This window comes from Labrus bergylta, chromosome 8 (genome assembly GCF_963930695.1).
Source record: "Labrus bergylta chromosome 8, fLabBer1.1, whole genome shotgun sequence".
Taxonomy (NCBI): Eukaryota; Metazoa; Chordata; class Actinopteri; order Labriformes; family Labridae; genus Labrus; species Labrus bergylta.
In genome coordinates, this window is record NC_089202.1 from 13545088 (window position 1) to 13565346 (window position 20259).

The following is a 20259-nucleotide window of genomic DNA, read 5'->3' on the forward strand; positions in this document are numbered from 1 at the left end:
CTTTGTAAACCTGTGTTTTTAAAAAAGGTGCTATATAAATAAAGTTATTATTATTATTATTATGATACACTTGGCTTAGATGACACAGTTTGACATTTTGGCAGGTTTTAAAAAATACATTAACCCTTGTTCATAAACCCTGGACCCCCTGATCGTGGGCCTACTTTACTAATATTTGAGAATATGCCTTTATATCATGTACATTTATTGGAGGCTGCTCCTGATTCATTTGGATGTTTAGCCTCCTTGTATGTCCTAATTCACAATCCTAATTATAACTGCAATTAGTCCTCCTCTATCTAAAATATAAGACACAGGATAAAAGATAAATGTAATGTTATGCACTTTCAAGAAATAGCCTATCATAGCATTGAGATATCATTTCCCTAATAGGCCCATAAAACATCAGCGTTGGACTCCTTCTGAGACAAGCTGACTTTTATATAGTGTGGACAGTGTTGTCAGGGTGGATTGGTTAATGGTGATAATGAATATTAGTGAAAGAGGATCTCCTTCACACTGGAGCCTAAACCCTACTCAGCCGCCCGCGAGCCCCGCTAGTGCTACCCGGAAATATTACAAGGGCCGGAAAGGACCAATGTAAAGAGAGCACACGTCACTCACTTTTTACCCAAAAAATATTACCACCGACCACCCCATTTTTCTCGTCCGTCGAAATCTTTAGCTAACGTCCCCCGTCGGCATAACCTGTCGCAGCCGAATGGAAAGGAGGCGGCTGCATTGCCCGTCGGCGTTGATTTGTTGCGGGGACGGTGTAAGCTTTTCGCCCAGCTCAGCATCAGTGAAAATGGCTCCGGCTAACGACTGGAAAACAGCACGCAGAAATGAAAGCCGACGATAGCTGGCTAGGCGGTAAGAAGAAGGCGTGACAGGCCTCATCCATCTACAACTGTGCTTTGCGACTGGATGCGTAGGTAAACATTTGCCCCCCCATATGTAGGTTACGCGGATGTATACGCTAACGTTAGCATCGTAATGTTCGCGGTGGGTCGGCGTACTTTTTTTTTTTTTTTTTTTTTTAATATAGTGGGGTTTTTTTGAAAGATGGCTAACGTTAGCAGCAGTGGTTATGTGGGGTTTTTTTTTTTTTTTTTTTTTTTTTTTTTTTAGACTGCGTGTGGCGCCGAGTGGCTAAACATACCGAGCTTGTGCAAAAAAAGAAAAATATGGTGCTCTTTAAAAAGCGTAAAGTTTTGCATGCAAGCGCTTCCAATGTTTTAGTTAGTCCTCCAAAAATGTATGCCAATACTAAAACAGGATGCTACCTCAAGTGCATCCTGTTTTTACGTGGGGCCTGCATGTACTGCTTGTGTTTACATTTTGCAGCGAGTCTGTTAATTTAGCATTTCTGCCTTTCTTCAACAGGATTTGCTGATTTGCATTAAAATGAGAGCCCGTCAAACATGTGATAGATTATCTTCCTCGTCTGCCAAGGGAACTCACTTCCCTCTACATTCATCGCAGCGATTAGAGGAAACGGTAAGATTTTACAAGGTGAGCAAAACGAGACGCAAAGTGAGTTATTCTGTTCCAGTTTACGTCTGCCTTTCAGGAGGAGGATAATGGGACAACCTAAACAACAGTTTGACTTCATCTGGTTAAAATAATAATAATGTACATTTTAAGATTTGATTCTCCCTTTGTTGGCTATAATTTGAGTTGTACGGTTTATTTTACTGTGTATCACAAAAAAACAACAAAAACATATCAATAAAATGACTCCTGTTCAATATGAATTGCAAACTTAAAAAGAATTAGTCTATTTTTATGTTTATATTTTAACAGTAGTCATACCCTTGGCCTACCTATTACCTACTTATTACACAGCACCTAATAGTGTTAAATTACTTTCATCTGTCCTATTATGTGATATCTCATTGCTAATGTTACAAGCAACACTATGTAAAACTAAACACAATATTACAAACAAGTGTCTTTACACTATTTCACTGATTTTCAGCTAAGAATGAAATTAACAATTGTTTAGTGTAGTGATAACCTGTATGCTATATTATTATCTGCAAATAATAAACCTAAAAAAAGTGGTTGATTATTACAATCTTAAATAAGTAGTAAGTGAAAATAATTGTTCATTTGCACAAGATGTTGATTCTTATTTGAATAGTGTTTAATGTCTTCAGTTAGTGCCCACAGATTTGTGAAGTTTATGAAACCTTTCCCAAAGTTTGCAGAACTGTTTTTGTTTGTTGTTTTTGCTTTTATTTATTCCTTACCTGAACCTTTGGTAGCTCAGTATAAATCTCCTCAGTAGCTTTTTTTTTTATTAATCAAGGTCTAGCACCTCCAGTCTGTTACCTCCCACCTTCATGAATGATGTCTATAAATAAGAGCCAATGCATTGACAGTAGCTATGTTGATAATGACTTTTCCTTTTTGAGAACCTCATTTTGAACCTATTAATGAAAACAATTTGCATTCATGGAACATTTCTGTATGTGCTTTAATGCACCTGAGACATAATGGTAAGTTATACAAAAATAAAATAAAGTAGAAGATTGTTAATGTGTATTAAGTCATTGAAGAAGCCCGCCATTGTATCATTATATGGAACAAAATAACTTGAATTGTACCTTTTTTATTTAATCATTCATCTGGCATAAACAGACAATTTCAACAGTGTATCCAGGAATACAACTTTGTGTCACATTTCTCACTTAAACTTTGGGTGTAATTGGTCATAATAATATGATATCTCTGTGAGATATGCATTATACCGCCAAAGTTGGCATTGTTTACATATTGTGAAAATATATTTATAATGGCACATGAATTTAAAAGCTTTACACTTGATGGCTGCAATGAAGTGGGATAAATCTCTGCTTTGTAATGTGAAAGAACAGTTAACAGGTGGTGGTGGTGGTGGGGGGGGGGGGTTTCCACGGAAAGTGAAATATAGTCTTGGTCCTCTCTATGACTTTTATCTTTTTTTGATTTTTTTCAGCGAAAGGAACTTCTTGGCTGAACAAGGATGAGGAATCTTGCTTAGATGAAGGAAATGTCAACGCAGTAACTCTCACAGGAAAAAAAGAAGTCATTTAAACTGCTTCTCATTAAAAAAAAACTTTTAAAAGCAATTTTGAAATTAGGTGGAACTTCTTTACTTGTCTTAAAGACATTTTGCCTTTTGATCATAAACTCATCTTTCTGGCTACCCACTCATTTTGGAAGTCGAGTGTGGGCAGCGGATAATCAACAGGAACTAGGACACCAGAAGTAAACATCTGGAGAGACAAACGTTTTATCTAAGACATTTAAGTAGTTTTTGAAAATTGTATTATAACTTCCCCTTTAGGGTAAAGCATTTTTTTTCAAGAGTCATTCTTTGGATTATTGTTGCCGCTCCTTGCTTTGAAGGTTTGGCCCTACAACCCCATGTGCCAGTGAGTGGGAAATGTTCCAATTTGGAAAATACAATCTGGACATTATAGAGATGTTAAGTGGGCACCAGGCCCACCAGTTCAAAGGCCTCGGTTTAGATCGACAACTTCAACATCAACAGCAAGTGCAACTCCACCAGCATCAACTCCAGCAGCAGCAGCAGCAGCAGGCTGAATCTTCTGGAGCTCTTCTGTCTGGACTTGGCTTGGGCCCCCTGCAGGGGTCAAGAGGTAACGCCTTTTCTGATTCTGCCTCCATTTTTGCCAAGATGAGTGCCCCTCCTCCCCCACCTTTACAACAACAGCCTTCCTCATCTCAAAGCTCTCGTTCAAAGTCAAGCAAGATGAGCAGCAGCAGCTCAAGTCATTCTTCAGGCTACCCACAGTTCCTGCGCTCTTTCCACCCGTCTGAGGCAGCACTAGCACAGGAGCAGTTACATCCAGGTGTAGGCCGCTTTGAGCACTTTGCTGGGGGAAGTAGTGGGAGTGCTGGGGGATTGGGAGGATTAGTAACATCAGCACCTCCACCCCCTCCTCCTCTGCATCCTGGCCTCTCTGTCCCCCAAGTATCATCTGGTCCCTCCTCCTCCTCTCCTTCCCCTTCAACCTCTGTGGCCACCTCTAATAACCTTTCTAGCAGCAGTGCAGTCAGCTCATTGGGACACCAATTAGTTGGGGCCCAATCTGATGCACGTAGCCTTCACCAACAATTTAGTTGCATGTTAGCTGCTAATCAGTATTTCCTTTCTGGTGTGCCTACTAATGCTAGTTTAGAGCAATTTCTTGTGCAACAGGGAACCCATAACCATTTAGGGTTAGGTTTAAGTCAGACTGGTGGGGAGCCTAGTACTAGTCTTGCTCCACCTCCTGCTTTGCATTCTTCTCACTCACATGGTCACTCCACTCCCCAGTCACAGCAGGCTCCACAGCAACAGCAACAACTTACACCTCACACCCTTTCTCATCCGCATTCTCATTCTCATCCTCATCACCCGCTTCACCCAGGCTCCCAGCCTTCATCACTTGGAGGCTTTGACTTCCAGGGTATCCCTGTACTTTCGTCAAATCAGATAGCTTCTTTAATGCAGCAAGAAGTAGGTTTGCCCCTTCCCTTGCCACTTCATTTATCCTTATCTAAGGATGATGGTAAAGGGGAAAACAGTGGCGGTGGAAGTAGTAGCAGTGGTAGCAGTAGCAGCAGGAGGAAGAAAGCTATGGCTGGATATTTGCCTCAGAGAAAATCTGATAATAATAGCAGCAGCAACCATGGCCACAGCAGTAACCCTAGCACTAGTAGTAATGGAGCTGGGTTAAGTCATGGTCAGCCCCCAGCGTTAATTGGGAGTGGGGTTGGTATATCAAATATGGGTGGAGACCCATCATCTCTTCTTGCCTCATCATCTTCATCTTCATCTGTTGTCTCTTCCTCTTCCTCCTCTGCTCCCTCCTCCACTGCTGCCTCAGTACTGGTTACTAATGATTCTCACCTTTCTAAATCTAATAACCAGAGCTCAATGCAACCCAATCCCACAGAGTCTGATTCAGAGACTGTTTATAGTTGTGGAGATTGTGCCAAAAGCTTCCCTCACCTTTCAAGCCTTCGCAGGCATTTGCGCATGCATGAGCCAACCACAGCAGGTACTAGCAATAGTGCCACTACTGGCCCAAACCCTATTCATATTAAAGCTCAGCCTGACCCAAGCCTTCCCCATTCGACACAAGAAACTCCTCAACCCTCATCTAATTCCTGTCCTAGCCCAGACAAAATATTTAATTGCCCAGATTGTGGCAAAGGCTTTAAAAAAAAAGGGCACCTCCTGCAACATGGTGTTATACACTCTTCAGCTCGCCCATATGGCTGCTCCACCTGTTCTCGGGCTTTTAATCGTAGAGAGTCACTGACACGCCATGAGAAGATACATGAGGAAAAGCCATTCCGATGCCCCGCCTGTGGTCGTTCCTTCCGTGAGAGCACCTCTCTACTCAACCATGCTGCCTCAGGCACCTGCGGCAAGCCAGGTAGGGGACCCAAGCAGAGGTGCAGCAAGACAGGAACTGATGGCGAGGACAGAGTCGGGGGAGGGGGCGGAGGAGGTAATGGAGGAGGGGGAACTTATCAAAGCAATAGAGGGGTTATTTATGGGAAAACTGAGGAAGAAGATGGTGTAATCATTGTTGGGGAAGGAGAACCAAAATCAGGTTTAGGATGTGATAGTCTGTTTCAGTCTGGAAGGGGAGGGAATTCAAATGACAGGGACAGAACAGATACTAAATACCCCACTGACTACTCTCGGAATCGTTACACAGGCTACCATGATGACCATCGTTCTCAAGGTAATCCATCTCCATGCTACTCTGGTGCCTCCCCCTGTGGAAGTGGGATGGCGGGCCCAGCTCTGAGAAAGGCACCCTTGGCTCCAACACTGCATCCACACTCACAGAGCCACAACCAGCACCACCATCCGCAGCAACAACCCCACCTGCCCCTTTCTTCTCTACTGGATGACTCAGAGGATGATGTTACTAGCTCTGTCAATAATGCAATCTCTGCTATAACAGCAGCTAGTAACAGTGGAAATAGAGGGGATGATAGGGGAGACATCATAGGAGGTCTACTAGGTGGTCTTGGTTTGGGTCCTCTGGGCTCACCCTCAACAACTTCTGGTATGGATAAGAATTTCAGAGGAGGTGGGAGCCAGGAGGCTATGAACAGCAACCCGCAGAATCCTACGGCTAAACCAAAACGTCCCCGCAAACCTAGAGCTAAGAAAGATCCTGCAGTGGCTGGACAGCCCCCCAAACGTAGGCAATATACTCCCAGAATGGGGCCCAGCGGGCTCCCACGCACTCACCTCTGCAGTGTCTGTGGTAAGGGGTTTGCACGCCGCGAGACACTACGCCGGCATGACCGCATTCATACTGGGGAAAAACCCCATCACTGCAATGTTTGTGGAAAGTATTTTAGAGAGGCTTTTCATCTTAGCAAGCATCAAACAGTCCACTCTGGGGCAAAGAATTACAAATGCAGCATATGTGGGAAAGAGTTTGGATACTCCCAGAGCCTCAGGAGGCACAGCAAACTACATCAGAAAGGGGAGTTGGAAGAGGTGCCCACAACACCAGCTCCTGAGAACCTAAACAGCTTTAACCCAAACCCTCAATGTAGCGTGGCCCAAGATAGGAGCCAAAACCCAGCACCAAGCACCTCCTCCTATTATTCCTACCCTCAAGACGTTAAGCCTCAAGATACCAACACCCAGCAACAGCCTCCACCACCCCAAACACAGCCACCCCCTCCCCCTCGACTTTACACCTGTGCAATCTGCTGGAAGTCGTTCCGCCATCACTTTCATTTGACTGCCCATCACCAGACGGTTCATGAAGGTGGGGGGGAAAAGCTCTTCTGCTGTGAGGTATGTGGGAAAGCATTTGCTTACTCCAATAGCCTCACCCGACATAGGCAATCACAGCATGGGATGACCCGCAATGACTCATCCAACCCACAAGAAGGCAACAGTGGGTCTGGAGATAACAGAGGTGGGAGTGATGTCAATCAATCAGCATCAGAGAGTGAGGCTGCCACCAATGCTCTCCTGCAAATGGCTCCTTCTACTGAAGGCCATGGAGCGCAGAGTCTCAGTGTTGTCACTCATAGCCATCAACAGGCACCTCCACAACCACCATCTGGATACTCTCCTCTCTTTTATGATGCTGCTCATTCTTCAGCCTCTAACCCTCCATCGTACTCACAGCCTCTGCCTCCAAACTCTACAATAATGCCCCCCCAGCACCCTCATTCCCCAGCCGGGGTGAAAGGAGAGCACATATATCCAGCTGGATCCCGTAGCCGTACGCTTCACACCACAGCCCCTTTCCAGCCCCTCACGGAACTGCCCTCCACTGAACATCATCATTTGCATCACCATCATCATCACTCCCAACATCATCCTCATCATCAGTCAGGTGCCCAGTCCCATCAACACCTTGACTGCAGCAACCAATTAATGCACGATGACATGAGACGATACAAGAAGAAAAAAAAAAAGTCCAACCAGAGAGATTGGAGGGAAAATAAGTGGGAATCCAACAATTTAGTAAGACTCGACGGAAGCAAAAAAAAAAAGATAAGTTGTACAATAAGAGGGCAGTTGACTAAAAAACAAGGCTCTCTTCGTTTGACAATTCGACGAGGAGGCGGATCAGGTGGTGGTGGATATAAGCTTGTCAACACTGGGGGCATGAAGGTGCAGATCCTGTCGTCTCTTAAAGTCCCTGTGAAACGTTTTGGCTGTCCTAAATGCCCCAATTCTGTGTTTTCACGCAAAGCAGGATTGCTAGTCCACATGGCAGTAAAACATAGACAAAGAGGCTTGACCACTCTGGAGCGACTGAGGTGCAGTGTGTGTGGGAAGCATTCTCACAGGGCTTTGGCAGCCTTCATCCATCGGGCCTCCCATCGTGCCAGAGGGACTTTCTCCTGCCGACGTTGCTCTACTCGCTTCTGGAACGCTACACTTCTGAAACGGCACAAGGTTTCTTGCCGCCGCAGGGCGAAAGGACTGCAGCGAGGAGATGCTAATAGGCTGAAGCTTTCAAAGAGACCAGGAGAGAGTCAGACCCACGAGGGTCAGGAGGAGGTGCCATTCCTTCAGGGACCATACAGATACTGAGCATCATTGTATCTGGCACAGGTGGCATTCATGAGGGATATTTCAGTTCTAAAATGGGAAGGTGATAAAAAAAAAAAGGGACTTGAAAAGGCTTATGCTGCCTTTAGAAGAATTTGCTTCATGTCTCATTTGAAATTTATTTTGCTTATTATTAGAATGAGTGTGTTAACAACTACTGTAAAACATTCTATAAGATATCACCAGAAATTCTTCCAGATTATATTGGAAGATGTTTTCAAAAGATGTGACTGTTTCCATAGGTTCATTAACCCCTTAAGTGCATTGACAATGCTTGGCTGACACTGTGCAGTTACCAGAAAAGTTTAGGTGATTTGACCTGCTAATGTATCTCTCCCCATAACTAGAATCCCTGCTACATCTCTTGCTGTATGATAAACGTCTCTGCTGTGTACTCTGTCTTGTTGTTGTTCACTTAGAGGCTCTGAGGATTTTTTACTAATGTAAAGTGCATTATTTAGGAATAGGGACATTGGGACAAAGACCTTTGTTGATAGTTTGTCAGTGCATGTTTGTTCTCTGGTCAAGTTTTTTGCGGAGGTTGTGAAATCACTCCTACAGTATGTGATGGTTTATTCAGTATATCCCCAGAAGTTTGTAGTGATAAATCTGATTTGAAAGTGGCTCTATATTCCCTAGTAATTTAATCATGCATAGAATAAATGTCAAGTTGCTGGTAATTAGCATTACAAGGATCCCTCTTCTGCCAAAACGAAGAAACTTACAAAAGCCTTGCTTAGTATATTCACTTTACTTCATTTATTTAAAATATTCCTAGCTTTTATACCAAGAGATTTAAAACAGGCTAAACAAGTGAACTGTGACACATGTTTATCTCATGTAATTTGTATGCTCTTTTTAGCAGTGATTATTTCTACAGTAATCCACAGTGTGTTTAAGGAAGGACCTATCACAGTAGAAACAAGTGTAATATTCCATGTATTCATGTGTGTAACCCAATCAGTCTTCTTGCCAATATTATACTTAACCCCTTCTATGTTTTACTTTTTGCTGGGTTGCAATCATATTCTTACTGTCATGCCTTGTTTTTTTTGTTTCTTTGTATGTTTTAATAACATCTTGTCACTATCCACATATGAAATGGTCATACCCCTGTCAAGCCTTTTTTTTTCTTCTAAAGGAAAATGATAGTTTTAGTAGATTTTTATCACATTATTTACTGAGAAGTCAGTAGTTGATTACATTTCAGCAATGAATAAACCTTAAGTGTAACCAGTCGTTTTTTTCATGTCTCATTTAAAGTAACCTACATCACCCATAAAATGGTACAAACTGCTAATAATTGAACAAGTTATTTGTAGTTGTAACCAAACACAGTATTGAGGTTTTACAATTTTATTTTGCTTTATGTCCTGTATTATTTAGATTTATAAATATTGAAGTTCTTAGGTTTAACGATCTTCAGGGGCGAAGCAGTTTCGGGTGATGATTAATTTGTTATGATTAAAATGAACATACTGTCATACTTGAGAGAAACCGCTGTGTAAAACTTCTCACCACAAGCTCCACTAGGTGGCAGTAAGCAACTCATTTATGCTTTACTCTTGTCCTAGCGAGTGTGGCAGTCACATGGATTTTGTACTGATAGGGGGTGGACTGAAGAGTGTTGTGTGACTGTGAATTATGTGCCTTGTGCGCTGTTTACAATACGACTAATGCCAGAAAATAAACGGAACGCTTGAGCGTCAATCAAATCTCACTCATACAACCAATGAATATGGTGAAATGCAATGCAAGTAACTACATGAGTGGTTACTTGCATTTACGATTACACTTTAGAAAATGCTACTACAACCCTTTCTGTGGTATTAAAATTATATTTTAGATACACTTCATACAATAATGTCAATACTTTAATGAGAGACATGATATGATGTTAAAGGGATCAAAAAAATTAAAGTATGAATTTGCATCCCTATATACTTAAAAGAATCCATCAATCTGACTTGCAAACTATAAATTATGACGACTCTCTCTCTCTCACACACACACACATACACAGTAAATACTATATACTGTATAAAGTAATAAAATCAGGGGTCATGGGACCGTGTTTGCTGAATTTGTACTATTCAGTGTCATATTTAGTACGCAAGGTTCATTTGAACTAATTTAATCACAGAAACATTGAGCTTCAGTTGACTATATTCTGTCGTATGTACACTTGTCAACCTTTGCATGTATAAAAACAGGTGAACTCCTGCTGCGAGTTTTGTTTTACATGTGCTCAGAAGCTGTACAGTAGAGACAGCCCTCGCGCTTTTTGTGTTTCGAACTGGTCTCACGCGGCAGTGGCATGCATGAGGGGAATCCGAGCGGGCGGGTTCAGTCGACCTAATTCTATCCAATGAGCGCACGTCGTGGGTGGAGCGACGAGCTTACAGCGCAAATCAGATTCAGTGCCGCGAGCGGACAGGCCTGGTCTCCCCGTGCTTGATACACGTGAGCTGGGACAGCTATTGTACGCCGGGAGGCAACGTGCTGAAGCGTTCCTCTCGCCTGAAAAAACGGCACACTCACGTTTTCCCTGGATTACAAGGAGGCTGGAAAAGCCATGCTGGACTTACTGATTATCAGAGGTGAAAACACTGCTCTTAACAGAGTAAAGCAAAGTGTAATCAAGGAAGCTGAACAACGATAAATAAGTAAATAAGTGATTTGTGATGGCCTTTTTGTGTATTGACATTTCCCTTATAGTCATCATACTGAAGCAAAAAACAAAAACAAATGTACATTGATGTTGCCTCAGTATAGAAAAACTAGATAACCACTGTTTGTACCTGTCAGAAAGAAAAAAAACAAACAGCTTGTTCTCCTTGATGTGCGGCACGAGGGTAGGTGTGTCTCATAAATAACACACACAGGCTTAGAGAGGGCGCTTAAATCTGGACCCCGCCCCCTTTGAGCCTCGCTCGTTTATTCCTTGATGTGTGACGTCACGTGAACTGCCCGTGTCCGTTCCAGCTGAGAGAAAGAGAGAGAGGACAGTCGGACGTGTACCTCGCGCGGCCCAAACACAGACCGAAAACCCGTGCGCCCGTGACTGAATCCACCGGATGCAAAAAAAAAAAAAAAAAAGTACAGACAGAGAAAGAGGAAACAAACCCCTCCTCCCTCTACGACGGACAGCAGAGCGCGACAGCACAGGAGAGAAACACCAATGCAACTTGTCATCTGACCAACACAGCCACTGCCCTGACGCTGCGTGTTTTTTATACACAGTTTCTCATCAGTTGTTTTGTTTTGACGGAGGTTTTTGCTTTGCAAGTCTTTTGGGCTCTTCTTTTTCAGCGCCGGACGAATAACTCGGGATATCGCTCTTCAAGTTTTTATTATAATTCTCCGGTCTGTGGGTTGTTTGCGGATTTCGTTGTCATTTTCACGCAGTTTGCGTTTTTTTTTTATATTAAGGACAGTACTCTTACTCAGATGGTCTGACTGTCCCTCCTACACGGATCCTTTGAGAATCACAGCTAGCCCTCTTGAACAGTTTTAACAGCATCCAACTGCAATGGAATATTTCGATGGAAATATTTTTGCAAGGACATAAGGAACTCTTAACGACAAGTAAAAGGTAAAGTTTCATTTGTTTTCTAACTTAAGTATAATTCATCTGCGCCATTAATACTTCGAAGTTTATTACAATGGTTTATTTTTTCTGCATGGACACTTCTCAAAACTATCTCTCTCTCTCTCTCTCCCTGTCTCTGTACCCCCTCCCTCCTGCCCTCGTGCATACTCACGCACAGACATCAAGCCAACTAGTCCTATTGGTAGGTACTCGGGTCAGTTTACCACGCCTCTTCAAGTGCCCCAGGTGTCTCTCTGCGACCCCGTCTGGTCAAGGATGTCCAGGCAGCTCTCCCAGGTTCCGACCCCCGACCTCCCAGCTGGCGCAAGCCCACAGTTTGGAAGTTGTACTCAGCCTGCAGGATCCCTCACAGGGGGCCATCTGAACTCCATGACAGGACTAAAGTCCCTCCTGCAGCATCCCATGAAGGGAGACCAGCGTTTAAAGAGTCCACTGGATTCAAAAGGTAATACTGTCACTTATTGTGACTTAATGTTGTCACAGTGTTGTTTTTGCTCCTGATACAGTTCGTCTTCAATATCTGCAATGACAGATCATGAACAAGTCATAACTGTCTATTCCAACCACTGTTGCTGTTAATGTGATTCAACATTATTTTTTAACACGTTATTTTTTCATATTTTATGGTACAAAATATGCCACTAAAGTCTGATGCTTCATCACACATTATCACAATGACGCTCATGTGACCTGACTCAGTATTCACCTGGATTATAATCCCTGCTGTGACTTCAGTTAGGATCCAGATTACAATGAGTGTGTTGGTTGATCTGAAATGTTATGCAGCTTTTCTTTGGTGGTGCTTGCTGTGCCAAAATGTACCTGCAGCTATTGTCAGATTCATCTGGGAGTTTTGCATTCCAGCTACCATCTGGTCAATTTGTGCACATTTAGACATAAACAGACATTTAAGAAAAGTGCTATGTATAGATACACCTACCAAGCTACTTAGCTATGCCAACAAAAGGAGAGTTCATATTAGCATCCATTGATTGGTGATAGAACATATACTCACAGTTAACATTCTTAATTTCTATTCTGTACAAATTGTGACCGCACTCTTCTGTTTCTTACAGATAAAGACAGATTGGACCTTGATGAGGACTCTTTGGGAGTGTGCTCCATGAGGAATGGCAGTGGAGTTGGCAACAGTAACAGCAGTAATGGCTGTGGAGGAGGAAATGGAGGAAGTTTCAACCAGTTCTTGGGGCCTCTCTTGTGGGATCGCACCCTGCCTGCAGATGGGGGGCTCTTCCAGCTTCAGTACATGGACTTGGAGGAGTTTCTGACAGAAAATGGAATGGGCAGCATGCATAACAACAACAGTTCCAGTTCAGCCCAGATCCCCTCACAGAGCTCCCAGTCAGCTGTACCTAACCAGAGCTCCCAGTGCCTACCGCCTCCCTCCCCACCTTGCTCCACATCTTCGTCACCCTCGTCCTCTTCTTCGCCATCGCTTATTGGCTTGGAGGTAGCTCAGCCGCAGAACCTCACAGGGGGAAACGACTGTCTTCATGGTGAGTTTTAACATAATAGGATTTGTTACAACTGGCTAAGATAACAAACAATGTAATACAAAACAATACAAAATGATGTGACACGCTACCATATGATAAAATATGGTGTCATACAATGTCATGATATGATACAATGTACTTTAGTGAAATACAAAATGATACAATACAACAAGATATATATTATAATATGCACACATTTAGCTGTCCTCACAATGGTGTTAAAGCACAGTGAGAAAGAACAACAGAGAAACAGGGAAGTACATATCAATAACAAACACTTTAATGAAACATTAGTTCCCAGATAGATTTACAGATGAACAAGAGGGCTTAAAAGATGTACAAGGACAGTTTATTCTTCAAGGTTCATCCATATCAGCTCAAAACAGCAATATCAAGAAAGAGGGTTGTGCAAACTTTGCAGAGTTGACAAGTTAGAAGAGACAAATTGTCCCCAGAAGCTGATATGAGACAAGTACACCCCACAATACATTAGTGGTCGTGGTGCAATCAAGGTTATTTGGTGTGCTTTATAATGTCAGCACTTTAAACTCTCCTTTGAGTTTATAGCAAATCCCATAGTGACCAAGCATTTTTCTGTCCCGGGGGGGGGGCTGAAGGCAGGAGATACAGTCACATTGTCTTTCATTGCAAAGTCAACTTAAAAGAGAGAACACAGATTAGGAGTGGCTCCTTGACAATGACTGATATACGGTTTTTTTCCACTTCATAGTATTGTTCAGGGTTAAAGTTCCTGGGTGAGTAAAGTGGAAAAAACAGACAAAGAATGATGAAGGAATTCAGAGAAAGAGGTGTAGTAAAAGAAAGAGGTCCTCGAGTGTTTTGATGAGTCAATCTCTCAGCAATGACAAGGAGGGTTTGGTTGAGTTTGGCATGTGCTGTGTGTACCGCTGAGTACAACACAATCAGCATTCAGCCCCAGCCAATTATTAATATGCAGCAGGGTCAAAACAGTACTAAGAGGGCGAGGGAGAAGTGTGTGGAGTGTTTGCGGTTGCGTGTCTTTAAATCTCTTCCCACTTCACACGCCACAGCCATGTGTACGCGTCAGTACACGTGCAGAGGCTGAGGGTACTGGAGTGAGAGAACTAGAGGCAGGGCAAGCAGACATGGAGGAGGAGCCAACAGAGGGAAGGGACAGACTGATCAACAGGAAGAGTTTCCCTAAGATGCCAGAATTCAAATGGAGCCTTTAATCGACAATGAATGACATTTAGTTTACTGCTATTCACAATGAAATTTAAACTGAATGTTAGATTAACATGAGAATGTAACTCCTCTCGTCCTTAAGTAAAAAAATGAATGCTTTTACAATCTGATAACTCTTTTTAATGGATCATATTGTCCCATGCTTTTGAATTACAATCCACTTAAAGTATTTTATGAAAAGTCTTAAAGATTATTATTTAAAAAAACATCAAATATTATAATAAAGACTGCTGAAGCTGACTGAACTATTCCCACCAACTCTCCCCAATGTCTGAAACGTTTATTCAAATCAACAAAGTCATAAAGTTTCCCTGCCAACAGCTGCTCCATGAATATTGTATGGAGCAACACATGACAACAAATGCTTAAATTAGGTGCCAAAGAAGGAGCAGGGCTACTGTTTACCTAAACAACAAATTCAGGCCTTTGTGGAATGCAGTCCTACCAGTCCTCAAATGAGTTCAGTCACATATAGGACCATTCTTGTGGAAAGTAAAATCCTTCTGTTCTCTCAAGTGGACAAAAGTGCACCATACTAACTTTGTAAGTGGAAAAAAAACAGGGAGAGGCAACAATGCACCACAGGAGGGCTGGGAGTTTGTAGGATTTCCAAAAAAACAAAAACACAACACCAGGTGGTTGCATTGAATATTTCCTGCTGTCAGGCTTTAGCTGCATAAAACTTCAATTCACCTCCGAAAGAAGAAAATGAAGTATTTGTCTCGCGTTATCTGCTTTTGGTTTAATACAGTACCACACACAAAGAGTCGGTGATGTTAAGTCATGCTAATTGTGTATTATGGCATGTGTTTGGGTATCTAACAGAACTCTTGAATTGGTGAAAGATGGGAACATCATGAGGGTACATGTAGCACCTGAGGGTACACCTTGTACAGCCATTACTCATGTGATAGCTTCTCATGGAGTTCAGATCCTCAGATAACATGTTTAACAGCTGGCTACACATATCATAGACCAAGGGGATAGATTTGGTTTTACACATAAATCTCTTACCCCTTTCTTCTAAATATACAATGTCTACTTATTGGCCATTTTAACAAGTTGCTGTACTCAGATCGTTTTTTACACCCAGTAAATCTCCATTAATTACCAGCTTGGTAGAGTTGTGTTTGGATTGTGTTGATGCAACTCCATTGCCATCTTTAATCATTTGCAGTGCTGTTGCTATCCTTTTATGCATCCTTCTTTCCCCAATTCAAGCTCTGTGTGTTTGTTATAAGTGATGTGATTGTCTGGACAGTTACCCTTGCCAAATGGAGTTTGACATTTGGTTAAGGTTTGCTTAACATGAGTCTAAAATGTTGATATAGTCTAAGTTTTAATTCCTCCTATTGACATGACATTTATTTGACCACTTTAATAACAGCTTTTTATTGAACTGTTGAGATTATTTTAAAATATAGGAACAGTTGTGTGGACGTACAGAGAAGGACGGTCAGTTGAGTGAGGTGTATTAGACCTTAGAGGGGGTGGGGAGAGGCAAAGCCCTATACTGGCCCCACTTAAAGAAACTAGTTGCAAGGGGGAGGAATCCAAAGTTACATAACATTTTCACATCTAGATTTTAATTGACAAGTTTTTCTTACTTTTAACATCGTAATGCTCCATAATCTCAGTCTGTTTCCTAATGTGTATTCATTCATCTGATAGAAATGAATCATTTAATGTAATGGTGTGTTTTTTTTCGTGTTCTGTTACAGAGGGGTTCATAGAATTTCTCCAATATTAAACTGCCCCTAAAAAACTGTAGGTTTTAGTCTCCGTGAAGGCTTATGAAAAAAGTCCTCAGTTCTGTTGAGTCAGTGTACAGCAGAAGAATGTTGTTTGTTTTTCAACACCAAGAAAATAGCTCTCTGCTGCCATCTGGTGGCCATCATGGTGTATGACTACATGTGTTTGTTGTCTTATCTGGCTGCTGTCATTAGCTACTCTAACTGATTTTTAATGCAATATCTATTCCAGGAAAAATGTGGATAAATAAAAAGCATTTAAAACAAACGTTTTTTTATTTGTTTTTCAGGGAGTCAGACGAGTATGAACGACTCCTGTGAGTCACCCTGCTCCTCCTCTTCGTCCTCTTGTCCACCTCTGCTGACGCCCACAGACAGCGGGCCTGATGGCGGTGGAATGTTTGACATGGATACCTCAGACATGTCCAACTCCCCCGGCCAGCCGAACTACGACCCCAGGAGGCACTCGTTCAGTGAAGAGGAGCTCAAGCCACAGCCGATGATCAAGAAGGCCCGCAAGATCCATGTGCCAGATAACATGAAGGTGAGTGCTCCCTGAAGTGTAAACATTCTGAGGAGAAGTGGTTAACCTGTAAGGAATTCAAGGTCATGATTGGATCAATACCCCCAGGATTTTGTCTTGCAAATAGTGATCATAGTTTGAAAATATCTATATATACAGAATATGTGAAAAAACGTTTTAAAGAGCATAATGGGACATACACATGAGAAGCTGGAACCATACACACTTTGTCATTTTATTGACTTTAACAATTACTCCAAAATAAATTCTCTCTCAGTACTCAAGTTTATATAGCTTCAAATCTAAGACAAATTACTAATAAACACAGATATTAATGAAAATGAAAATATGTAAATATATATACATGAAGAAAAGGCTGGAAATATATGGTGAGTGAGTTTGGGAGAAGTACATATAATTGTACATCTACAGGCTGGGGGGCTAAAATTAGGGATTTGTTTAATTGGCAACAAATGAAAGAGCACAAAATGTTCCACGGTAGACGATACTGAGCATTTTAAGATGAGTGTTAGTTCTCCAGTTGTAGGCTGTTGGAACTGGACGATGTTTGCATACTTTATTTTCTCTCAGACAAATACTCAGTTCTGTCCAAACCTGAAGGATAAAGCGTCTGAAACAAAGGTGTCCCACGCTGAGTCATGGCCAAACACCCACATTACACATTACCAACAACAGGAAACGTAGTAAAAGAGAACTGCACACATCTTAAGAATCTAGTCTGACCAGTCATTGATTTTTCTTTATTGAAGTGTTCTAATAATAAAAAAAATGATCACATGTATTCAATGTGCACTGTTTCTGTGTGTCCTCTCTCAGGATGAGAAGTACTGGACCAGAAGATATAAAAACAATGAGGCAGCGAAGCGTTCCCGAGATGCTCGCCGTCTTAAGGAGAACCAAATCACAGTGCGTGCTGCATACCTGGAGAGAGAGAACGCCGCCCTTCGACAGGAAGTAGCAGAGATCCGAAAGGAACTCGGCCGCTGTCGCAACATCCTTAGCAAATATGAAAACCGACTCGCCGACCAGTGATGACAGTGTGGGAGCAAATATCAGGAAGAGGAAGAATTTAAAGCTGGATTCATTGAAAGACTTGAAATTATTGGGGTTGACATGATGGACATAATAAGAAAATGGTGATGATGTTAAGGAAGCTGATGATTCTGATGATGAATGTATAAGACAAGGAGAAGGTTTGTGTATTGAAGCTCAGGTGTCTTGTTTTGTTGAGGTGTCAGCTCTTAAAAGCGATGGACAGAAAGAATAATTTAACAGATGAGAGATGTGACTTTTAAGAGTTTTGTTATTGGAGAATTGTATATTTTTATAATACTTTAAAATTAGAGGGAGAGCAAATTTGGACAATAATTTTGTATATTTTCTACATGATGGGGGGACAAGGAGGAAAGCTATGGTAAATCTCTTTTTATTCTAGGTGAGTTCTGAGATGTTTAACAGGTGTCAGTCATTGATGGGTATCTTTTCGACTTATTATTATAGTCGGGACGCAGCAGCAGGGGCGAGGACGCATGTAACAATTGTAATATAGAGAGCAAAAATGATCTTATAATCGTATAGTTATACATTTTTGTGGATTTTACTCAAGCACTTATTTTCCTGCTATGTTTCTGTCACTGGGGCTGGGCATGCAAGAGAGAGACGAAATGAGAGACAAGAGGAGACACCGTGTAAACAGACCAGCACTATCTCCAACACTTTTTTTAATGGAACAACTTCCCCACTTTTTGATTGACTCCTACAACAATATCAATTATGTGTACTTTGAGCTTGACTCTATGCAATTGGTACATCCTCCTCATTCCATACTGGTATTCTTATCTCTTTTCTATCCCAGATGAGGGTTTTTAATCTGGTGTTTGGTATTTTACCTAAGCAGGTGAAAACCTGCTTTTGTGATGCCCCCCAGGTAACCCTGTTCCTCTTCACCCTCTCTTTGACTCATTGGGATATTTCTCTTTCTCTCTGTTTCTATTTCTGTCTGCTCTCACTTGCAGCCAATCCCCTCAGAGCCATGTGCAAACTTTTCCTCTTACAGTTTGTCCCTGTGTCTCTCTTGTACCTCCACGGTGCACAGAGTAGCACAGATCTCAGTGTTGTATTCTGAAATCGTTATCATCTCCCCAGCTAAACTCGCGTCCTTACTTTACTGTACTTTATGAACACACTTTAATCAGCGTTATTAAGGAGGGAGACAATGTTGTTTATATTGAAAAAGCCTATGATATTTGTGTATTTGATGTATTCCAGGAGATTGGTTGAGAAACCATTGAGTGGAATGGTGTTAATTTCTCAGATTTCTGGGAGAAATAAAAGCCAAAATTTCCTATTGTTGATCCACAAAGATCGTTGCTATTTAGTGCTTTTTTTTTTTCAATACTGCTCCTTCCTTTACTGTTTACTCCTGTTATTACTTTAACTGTATCTGGAAACCTCTCTGTGTCCCCACCACACCTACACAGGTACACTATGTTATGTTCCTGGGGGAGGGATGACTAGTAATAGAGTGTGTTTTAATCCCCTTTATGACCATTACTGCTATTATTATTGTTATGATTATAATGATTATCCCTCTTGTTGTCGCTGTTGTATATTATGGAATGATTTTCTTTCTTTGGATGAACATGATCTGTTGCACCTTGAAACATCTTCAGTGTTCCTCAGAAAGACTATTCACATGGAAACCACCCTCTCTGTCTGCATCCTGTCTCACACCTCCAAACATTACTCATACCTGCAAAGGATCCTGCTGCCACTTTGGTTTCTCTTAACATGGATGAGCACAGCTCAATTACTCGAACATGATGCCCGTGCAGACTTACTTTACCTTTCACAGTGACCTCCTCTGTTCCCCCAGCGGTGTACGGACTATGCACACCATCAATGTTTGCTCCTTGTTGGTTGATTTCCGCCTTTACCACCTCAATCAGTGATTGTTTGCTCCTCCAACAGGATTTAGTCTAATTTCCTCACAGATGTGGTTGGTAAATCTTTTATTGAACTACAACTGCCCTGCTGCATCAGTGGTGTCCTTGGTGCCCAGCACACTTGGTGCTGGTTATTTGGATGTAGTCGAGATTTTTCCAAAAACACCAATAAAAGATTGTTCTCATTCACGACTTCTTCTCTTTTCTTGGGTAGTTGATCTCATTTATACTCTTTCAGTATTTCTAAGTACTGGTATTAAACTTGTGTGCTTGCACCTTGAATGAACTCCCAGATTTTATTTGGAAAATAGACAAGACAGAGGCTAGACTACAAACTATTGGATTTACATTTTTAAAGTCTGAAAACAGGGCTAAATTAAATTGCAATTTCCCAAGACTACTTGTTTTTAAATTCTTTAAAACTTTAACAGGAGACGCAATCCAAGTATGTATTCTTACCCAACAGAGGCAATTCATCTGTCCTAGAATATTTCTGGACATTTCCAAATGAAAACACTCTTTATTTACAACAACAAAATGCTCACAAATGAGATG

General features: G+C 41.7%; 2 protein-coding genes across 8 annotated transcripts; both read left to right on the forward strand.

The window, feature by feature from the left end:
• Nucleotides 1–567: 567 nt before the first annotated feature.
• si:dkeyp-69b9.6 (uncharacterized) lies at nucleotides 568–9345 on the forward strand. 7 transcript variants are annotated; one of them, XM_029279865.2, is made up of 4 exons: nucleotides 568–935; nucleotides 1387–1515; nucleotides 2984–3650; nucleotides 5727–9345. In XM_029279865.2, exons 3-4 carry the CDS (start codon nucleotides 3434–3436, stop codon nucleotides 8087–8089), a joined length of 2580 nt encoding a protein of 859 aa, XP_029135698.1. In that variant the 5' UTR covers nucleotides 568–935; nucleotides 1387–1515; nucleotides 2984–3433; the 3' UTR covers nucleotides 8090–9345. The 7 variants fall into 7 exon arrangements, with proteins under 7 accessions (XP_029135698.1, XP_020502348.1, XP_065813570.1 ...); XM_020646692.3 differs by having other exon boundaries at nucleotides 1387–1500; XM_065957498.1 differs by having other exon boundaries at nucleotides 568–931.
• A 1739-nt stretch (nucleotides 9346–11084) lies between these two features.
• On the forward strand, nucleotides 11085–19889 carry dbpb (D site albumin promoter binding protein b). Its single transcript, XM_020646776.3, has 5 exons — nucleotides 11085–11702; nucleotides 11878–12165; nucleotides 12797–13237; nucleotides 16506–16759; nucleotides 17576–19889. The coding sequence occupies exons 2-5, from the start codon at nucleotides 11976–11978 to the stop codon at nucleotides 17789–17791; spliced, it is 1101 nt and encodes a 366-aa protein (XP_020502432.1). The 5' UTR covers nucleotides 11085–11702; nucleotides 11878–11975; the 3' UTR covers nucleotides 17792–19889.
• Nucleotides 19890–20259: the final 370 nt, after the last annotated feature.

Coding starts and splice junctions, on each gene's coding strand:
- dbpb (XM_020646776.3), top strand. CDS start 11,976: ATGTCCAGGCAGCTCTCCCAGGTTCCGACCCCCGACCTCCCAGCTGGC. Junction 12,166..12,796: donor GAGTCCACTGGATTCAAAAG/GTAATACTGTCA, acceptor TGTTTCTTACAG/ATAAAGACAGATTGGACCTT. Junction 13,238..16,505: donor GGGAAACGACTGTCTTCATG/GTGAGTTTTAAC, acceptor TTTGTTTTTCAG/GGAGTCAGACGAGTATGAAC.
- si:dkeyp-69b9.6 (XM_065957497.1), top strand. CDS start 3,689: ATGAGTGCCCCTCCTCCCCCACCTTTACAACAACAGCCTTCCTCATCT. Junction 5,439..5,726: donor AGGCACCTGCGGCAAGCCAG/GTAGGGGACCCA, acceptor ATCGTTACACAG/GCTACCATGATGACCATCGT.